At 36.7% G+C, this 7,772-nt stretch overlaps 1 protein-coding gene across 2 annotated transcripts; it reads left to right on the top strand.

Annotated features, from left to right (window-relative positions):
• The first annotated feature begins 2,503 nt into the window (after positions 1-2,503).
• Positions 2,504-7,705, top strand: LOC109167213 (receptor-like serine/threonine-protein kinase SD1-8). Of its 2 annotated transcripts, none has more exons than XM_019316180.1 (7): positions 2,504-3,962; positions 5,753-5,920; positions 6,049-6,200; positions 6,310-6,517; positions 6,636-6,876; positions 6,960-7,110; positions 7,178-7,705. In XM_019316180.1, exons 1-7 carry the CDS (start codon positions 2,666-2,668, stop codon positions 7,487-7,489), a joined length of 2,529 nt encoding a protein of 842 aa, XP_019171725.1. In that variant the 5' UTR covers positions 2,504-2,665; the 3' UTR covers positions 7,490-7,705. The 2 variants fall into 2 exon arrangements, with proteins under 2 accessions (XP_019171725.1, XP_019171724.1); XM_019316179.1 differs by having other exon boundaries at positions 6,010-6,200.
• Positions 7,706-7,772: the final 67 nt, after the last annotated feature.

Raw genomic sequence — 7,772 nt, 5'->3', positions numbered from 1 at the left:
AAAAAACTGACCCAAAAAAAAAAAAAAAAAGCAGAAAAGCATTCCTTCACTCGTCCCTCACATGCGACTTTGCCCAATATGTTTTGTTTTCTTCTCCCATCTAGTGAACCCCACAAAAATGTTGATTTTGTAGGAGTAAAAATCAAGAAAAAATCACCATCCCCATTAGTTAAAAACCATCTGCCTTCTTTTCATTATTTCAAAAACATCAAAAATGCATTGATGTGGATGCTCTATCATGTCCTAACTAGGACTAATTTTTGTACTCTATTAACACGATTTAGCAATAATAATAAAACAATTTGCAAATTATTATATTGTTCTCATTGTTGGTTTTGTGACTCGGGGTAGTCACTCGACGGGCCAACATAATTGATCGAATGAGAAATAAAATGTAAAAAAAAAAAAAAAAAAAAAAAACAAGAATTTTAATGTGAAAATCGAAAGTTAAAAATTATGAGCCTTTATTCACTATTTTGTAAAGTATTTTTGTACAATATGGTGTCTTCTCCGTATGGATGTCAATTGAGCTCCCCTAGTTCTCATTCTTGACTCCCTCTTTTATAGTAGAAGAGAGAGTAATGCAATTATGCAAATGGTGAGTAGGCTCCCTACAATAATGGGGTATTTAATGGGATTTATGGGCAATATAATGAATAGGTTTTATGGGTAATTAAATGAATATTTATGACTAATTAATTGGATGTTATGAAAGAATAATTACTTAGGGAGCAAAGATTGACTAGTTACTCACGAGTGTTGACTGTTGAGTTCGAGTCTTATGCCAGACTGTTTGTTATACCAATTGGATACCCATATTGGATATCCATCACTCATCGTCATTAGGTCACTATATAAATCTTTTATTACTGTTACCTTGATTTATCCATCGTAACACAATTATGACTATTAGTTGTAACTTTTCATTTTACTAAATATATACTTTAAGATGGATAAAGATTTAAATTTGAAATATTGTTATTACTAAGTTAACCCTAAAATTATTTTAGTTGGAGTAGTGAATAATGACATGAACTCGTATTTTCTTCATAAAAAGATAAGATGGGTAAAGCGATGTTTATGATATGATAGATAAATTAGATGTGTATGCGGAATTCCCATAGTGAACCAACTTCTCCTACTTATCTTATTTTTATCATTAATTATGATACACGTAGACAACTAATAATAATAAAATAAATACATAAATAAATAATAGAGAAGGATTTGCGGTGACTGACCTACGTGTGGAGCAATTCTATCGAAGTTGACTTTCTACATTAATGGAAATTTTCTTCACTCTGTTCAATTCCGTAGTGGTAAAATCGAAGCAATTATATTGTTTCAATTCTGATTAGGCCAATCATAGAAAGTTAAAGTTACAATTTTATAGTTACTAAGTGAGTTATTATTATTCAAATAACTTAATTAATTGAGAATTATTTTTATTCAAATATTACTTTATTGTATTGAAGAATGAACTTAAACTATATGCTAACTTACTAATCAAAATAATGATTTTAGATCACCCGAATTAGTACAAACTCTCTTCTCCATCTCTATTGCTTAATCTTTTGATATCAATATAATCCTTTATGTTGGGATCGGATCATCAAGTTAATTTACATACACCTACTTGATTTTTTTAAAAAAAAATTAAAGATCAAAAAATTCATTTATTTAGCTTAAATTTTTGACAAAAGCCCTTAAGAAATCTAATTAGTTATTGTCAATCACATTTCTATCCTGGGGTACGAATCTTTAATTCATTATACTATAATATTCACATGATAATGCATTGAGTTATATCCCGGCAGAAGATTATAAGACTTTCTTTTTCCCTAATGGTTAATACACTATTATTTGTGATTTGTTCAGTATTAATGTTTTTTATCAAAACAGTATATAACGTATAATAACTTTAAATTTTATAATGTAGACTATATATATAAGAGCATCCCTAATAATTATAATTTTTGAAAACTGTTTGCATTATGACTAGAAAAGAGAAAATGGGAGGGAAGGAAAAAAAATCTGAAAAAAAAAACATAATTTAAAAAAAAAAAAAAAAAGTAATTTACGCGCCCGCGAGATTTGCCCTTTCAAGTTTTTGTAGTTTTTTCTTTTTGATGGGGCCCACATATCTGACAAAAATCAGCTCCATCAAACCTCCCAAATCTTCTTTCTCATCCACATTTGCTCAGATGACACCTCTGTTTCTAGGGAATGTTACAGGAAACTCATTTTTTTATGTCTTGTGTTATGAAATTTTGTAACTCATTGCTCTTGTTGAATTTTGAACTTTATCTCTTCTTTTAATACTGCATACTAAATTAGTGGGTTAGGCTCGGGCGTGCACTTTACTCATATTCTGGTAAAGATAAAATTTAGTGTGTTAAGTTTGTCCAAATTTTACTGTTTGGTTTTGAAATTTGGAGTGATATTTATTTACGTAATCTTTCGTTTTCAAGGCAAGACTTTTGAAGACCATTTAAGAAACGGGGTTACAGCTCGGAGATTTTGAACCGGGTCGGCGGGTTCCTAAATTAGCCATGCTTTTTCTCCCTCCTTTCTATCGTCATACCAAACAATTCCAAAGGGCCTAACTTTCGGCCCTTTTCGGATACAAAAAAGGAATTTGGTCACTACTAATCAACTCTCGAGAATGAGAAACGCCGGCGAGGATCACCGTTACCCACTCTGGTGCTTTCTGATTTCCCAAATTTTTATCGGAAATCTCGCCGTGGCTCTCGCCGTTGACTCCATCACTCCGACGCAGCCACTCGCCGGCAACCGAACCTTGGTGTCTTCCGATGGGCTCTTCGAATTGGGGTTTTTCACTCCCAACGGCTCCGGTAAAAGTTACGTGGGGATATGGTACAAGGAAATTGAAGCCAGGACGGTAGTCTGGGTGGGTAACAGAGACGCGCCTCTCACCGGTTCCGCCGGAATCTTGAAAATCGGCGAAGATGGGAACATCCATCTGGTCGACGGGGGTGGGAATTTTATATGGTCGCCTTCGAATCAATCGGCGGCGAAGAACACCGTGGCGCAGCTCCTGGATTCCGGGAACTTCGTTCTCCGGCGAGAAGACGATGAGAATCCGGAGAATTATCTGTGGCAGAGCTTTGACTACCCGACGGACACATTGCTGCCGGGTATGAAACTCGGATGGGATTCGAGAACCGGGTTGAACCGCTACATCTCGGCATGGAAAAGCTTAAATGATCCGGGTGAGGGGTCTACCAGCTTCAAGATGGACATCAATGGCTTCCCGGAGATTTTCTTGAGAAACAGAGACAAGATCGTTTACCGGAGCGGGCCGTGGAACGGCGTGAGGTTTAGCGGCGTCCCAGAAATGAAACCCACCGCCACCATCACATTTTCGTTTGTGATGACGAAGAGCGAGAGGTATTACACGTTTGAGCTACACAACAAAACATTATACTCCCGATTACTCGTGAACCGTAACGGGATCCTCGAAAGGTACGCGTGGATTCCGACCAGCAAGATTTGGAGCAGATTCTGGTACGCTCCGAAAGATCAGTGCGACAGTTACAAGGAATGCGGTACTTACGGCATCTGCGACACCAACATGTCGCCGGTGTGTCAGTGTCTGGTCGGCTTCAAACCCAAAAACCCACAGGCCTGGGATTTACGCGACGGGTCGGACGGATGTGTCAGGTACCACGATTTGGACTGCCGGAAAGACGGTTTTTTAACGATGAATTTCATGAAGTTGCCGGACACTTCTAGCTCTTTCGTGGACACGACGATGAATCTGGACGAGTGTATGAAGATGTGCAAGAACAACTGCTCCTGCACCGCGTATACAAACTCCAACATCTCCAATGGCGGCTCCGGCTGCGTCATTTGGACGACGGAGCTTCTTGATATGCGGCAGTACGCGGCGGTCGAAGGTGGCCAAGCTGTCTACATCCGCGTAGCTGCCTCCGATGTAGGTACGCTTCCATTTACCTTTTACTTTGAGTGTTCTCAAAATTTTCCCCGCAATTATTATCTGAGAGTGTATATAATTAAAATGTGTTGGGCGGAGGTTAGTAAAGGCTAAATCCATCAATGGTGGTTAGGGAATTGTTGGGCGGAGACTCGTGAAGAATCAAGTCCAGCAGGTTGTCTCTCGAGAATGTGATGACAATAAGGAAATAAAGTTACGTCTGGGCTACTAGTTATAACATAGTGGTAAGAAAATGCCAAGATACATAAATTAGTTGGGTTATTTATAAGTAATCGATTAAAACCAGAAAAGGTAAATCAATCTAGGTAGTCAGAAAAGACTTATAACTTTGTGGTTATCAAATCAATCACCTGAACAACTTAGCTGCTGCGTCTAGTGTTCTAACATTTTGTCCAGCCTTGAATCTTTCCAGTTTCCACTAACTTTTCAGTCCAACTTTACATTATTTTATATAAATTCATCCTACTAATTCATAAGGGAATCATTTATTATAGATTAACAAATGTAGCAAAACATGCAATTCCCATAAGAACATTTCAAAGTTCTGAAATATTAAAAAGGGGTTGTTGGAATTGTACTTTGAACATTTCTGATTCTGACAATCATTTGCACTATTTGTAAATAATTTATTAACAATTAGCAAGTGAAGAATTTGCGAAATAGTTGATAGAGGTTTGAATACCAAACGTCTGATAATGACTTAAAAACAACTCATAAGAGAATGCACGTCCTATTTGTTTGTCTTTTTTAAATATTATTTTTTGATTGCACATTTTCTCTACTTTTCTTATGCCACCCTCCTAATTCTTAAATGTGATGTGAAATGAAAGGAATATTAGACCAAATTAATCCTAAAAATGCGGGAGTCGATAGATTCAAGGTACATAATTTTCTTATTAAGAAAACTTTTTTTTTTTTTTTTTTTTTTGTGTGTCTTCTAATATGACTATCATATTATTTATGGGGTAGGAAAATGTTAGCTAGAGATGCAAGGTAGGATTTTGCTCCCGTCAATGCACCCCTAAATAACGAACGAAATATGAGAAATAAAAAGAAAAAGAAAAAAGCAGGTCATTTTAACAACTAAATGTTATCTATTATGCTAAAAAGTAATGTGGAAGTTAGAATTTACTAATTTTAATCGAATTAAATTATTCATTTATAATATTATTTATATTAAATCACGATAAATAGTGTAATTTTTAATGTAATTTTTTGTTATGAAATTCAAAATTTTATCCTTCTATTTACGAATGGTGACATGCTGCGTGGCATGTTTAACTTGAGGTGGGTGTCCAAATTAAAGAATCCTTGTTGGTAGGTGCTAATTAATATCACAATGGGTCCCACAAAAAGTTGTATCAGTTTCTGCTCCTTTTCACGACGTGTAACGCCGTGGCCGACGATTTTGACTTATGATGTTTTTAGGTGGTCCCAACACCATAAAATCATGTTTGTTTGATGCATTGATTGCATTTACTTGTAAATTACTTTTGAGGCTAAGTAAAAAAGGAGTAATGGTAAACGGAAACCTATAATTGAATCGGTGAAATATGATTCTTGTCATTTTCTTGGTCGAGTTTAGTCACACGGGGCTATAAATTTAAAATCCTTAACTTACTTAAAATGTCAGTTGATTAGATTATGACTTTTTTATTGGTTATGTCTGCTGAATCATTGAATTAGTGTAATTTACATCTTTCCAAATACTCTATCGAATTGAGATGTGATGGGTCGTGGAGTTGGGAATTTAACGAGTTGTTATGATTTCAGCACAAGGTGGAAATTCTGGAGATGCTTCTGGGAGGACAAAGCGAATAATCATAATAGCTTGTGGCATTACAGTTGGTGTTGGTATTCTTCTATTTGCATTAAGCACATTATTCATATTGAAAAGAAGGCAATCCAAAAGAGCTTTAGGGAAAAATACAGAGCTTAGAGGTAATTAATCATGAAGATTATGTCTTCTGCATTTCATGCATCTCATTATTGTCTCGATCTATTTCATCATATCTATCTTTAAACAACAGGTTTACGCGACATAAGTCAAGATCTTTTAATGAATGCAGCTGTGATCCCAAGTAAACGAGAATATTCTGGCGAAACGATGACAGATGAGTTTGAGTTGCCATTGTTTGATTTTAGCACCATTGTTGTGGCTACTGACAACTTTGCTGATGTAAATAAGCTTGGCCAAGGCGGTTTTGGTTGTGTGTACAAGGTACATTCGAATAATTTTCTGTATTTTTAAGACTATAGAGAGCACCACATTCAGTGACAGAAAGAAGTAAAAAGTTTGCTAAGTCTTGATATATAATCAATATCTGCAGGGAATGGTTGAAGGTGAAGAAATTGCAGTGAAGAGACTATCAAAGAATTCTGGGCAAGGAGTGGAAGAATTTAAGAATGAACTCAGATTGATTGCCAGGCTTCAACACAGAAACCTTGTTCGGCTTCTCGGGTGCTGTGTTGATATGGAAGAGAAAATCCTGATATATGAATACATGGAAAATAAGAGCCTGGATTCAACTTTATTCAGTAAGTTCTTTCCGTTTATGTGTTTTACGACTGTGAATGAATTTCCAGTTTATGTGTTTTGGAGTCGAAACTTATAGGCTCCTTACTAACTGTCCTGATCAAATATAAATGTATGCAGACAAGCAGAGAAGCTCACTGCTCAACTGGCAAACACGCTTCAACATCATTTGTGGGATAGCTCGGGGGCTTCTGTATCTTCACCAAGATTCACGGTTTAGAATAATCCATAGAGATCTCAAAGCCAGCAACATTCTCCTCGATAAAGAAATGAACCCCAAGATATCGGATTTTGGCATGGCAAGGATTTTTGGAGGGGATGAGACAGAAGCAAACAATACGAAGAGAGTGGTGGGAACATAGTAAGAACTAAGAACCAAACCCCACATCCTTTCATCTCTTCAGTCTTTTTTATTTACTCACATGTTATTCCCCTCAAATGCAGTGGATATATGTCCCCCGAATATGCAATGGATGGGCTCTTCTCGGTGAAATCTGATGTTTTCAGCTTCGGAGTTCTAGTGCTAGAAATTGTGACAGGGAAGAAGAACCGAGGATTCTATAACCAAAACAACCAGCAGAACCTTCTTGGACATGTAAGTGCATCACTAACAAGCTCTTCTCTTTACCATAAAGAATGTAACTTTAATTTGGGTTCTGCAGGCTTGGAGGCTATGGAGAGAAAGAAGAGGCTCAGAGCTACTGGATTCAGCCATAGGAGAATCATACTCCCCATGTGAAGTAATGAGATGCATTCAAGTTGGTTTGTTGTGTGTCCAAGAACAGGCAGAAGACAGACCAAACATGGCAACTGTGGTCTTAATGTTGGGCAGCGAAAGTGCAACGCTTCCCCAGCCTAAACACCCGGGGTTCTGTCTGGGAAGTAGGCCTGCAGATGCGGATTCATCCACCAGTAATTACGACGAATCTTGCACCGTAAATCAAGTTACAGTCACCATGCTTGACGGGCGCTAGTTGAAGGTGAGAGAGACATCACTTGCATAATTGTATAGCTCAAGAAGCCAACAAATTTTCTTTCATATCTACATCTTCCAGAAGACTATTGACTCTTTTTTTTTTGGTAACTATTGGCTTCCTTTCTTTTTCATGTCCTTGACATTTGTTGTAAATTATATTGTATCATCTATCATCCGAGCTTTAAATGAATTTAGATGTATTTCAATTTTGGAATTTCAAGAACACGTGTTTCTTGTCCTTACCTATAATCTACCACCTAGAAATCAACTGAACTGGTGTT

Source organism: Ipomoea nil, unplaced genomic scaffold (assembly GCF_001879475.1).
Source record: "Ipomoea nil cultivar Tokyo-kokei standard unplaced genomic scaffold, Asagao_1.1 scaffold3147, whole genome shotgun sequence".
Taxonomy (NCBI): domain Eukaryota; kingdom Viridiplantae; phylum Streptophyta; class Magnoliopsida; order Solanales; family Convolvulaceae; genus Ipomoea; species Ipomoea nil.
This window is presented reverse-complemented; position numbering and strand designations above follow the sequence as displayed.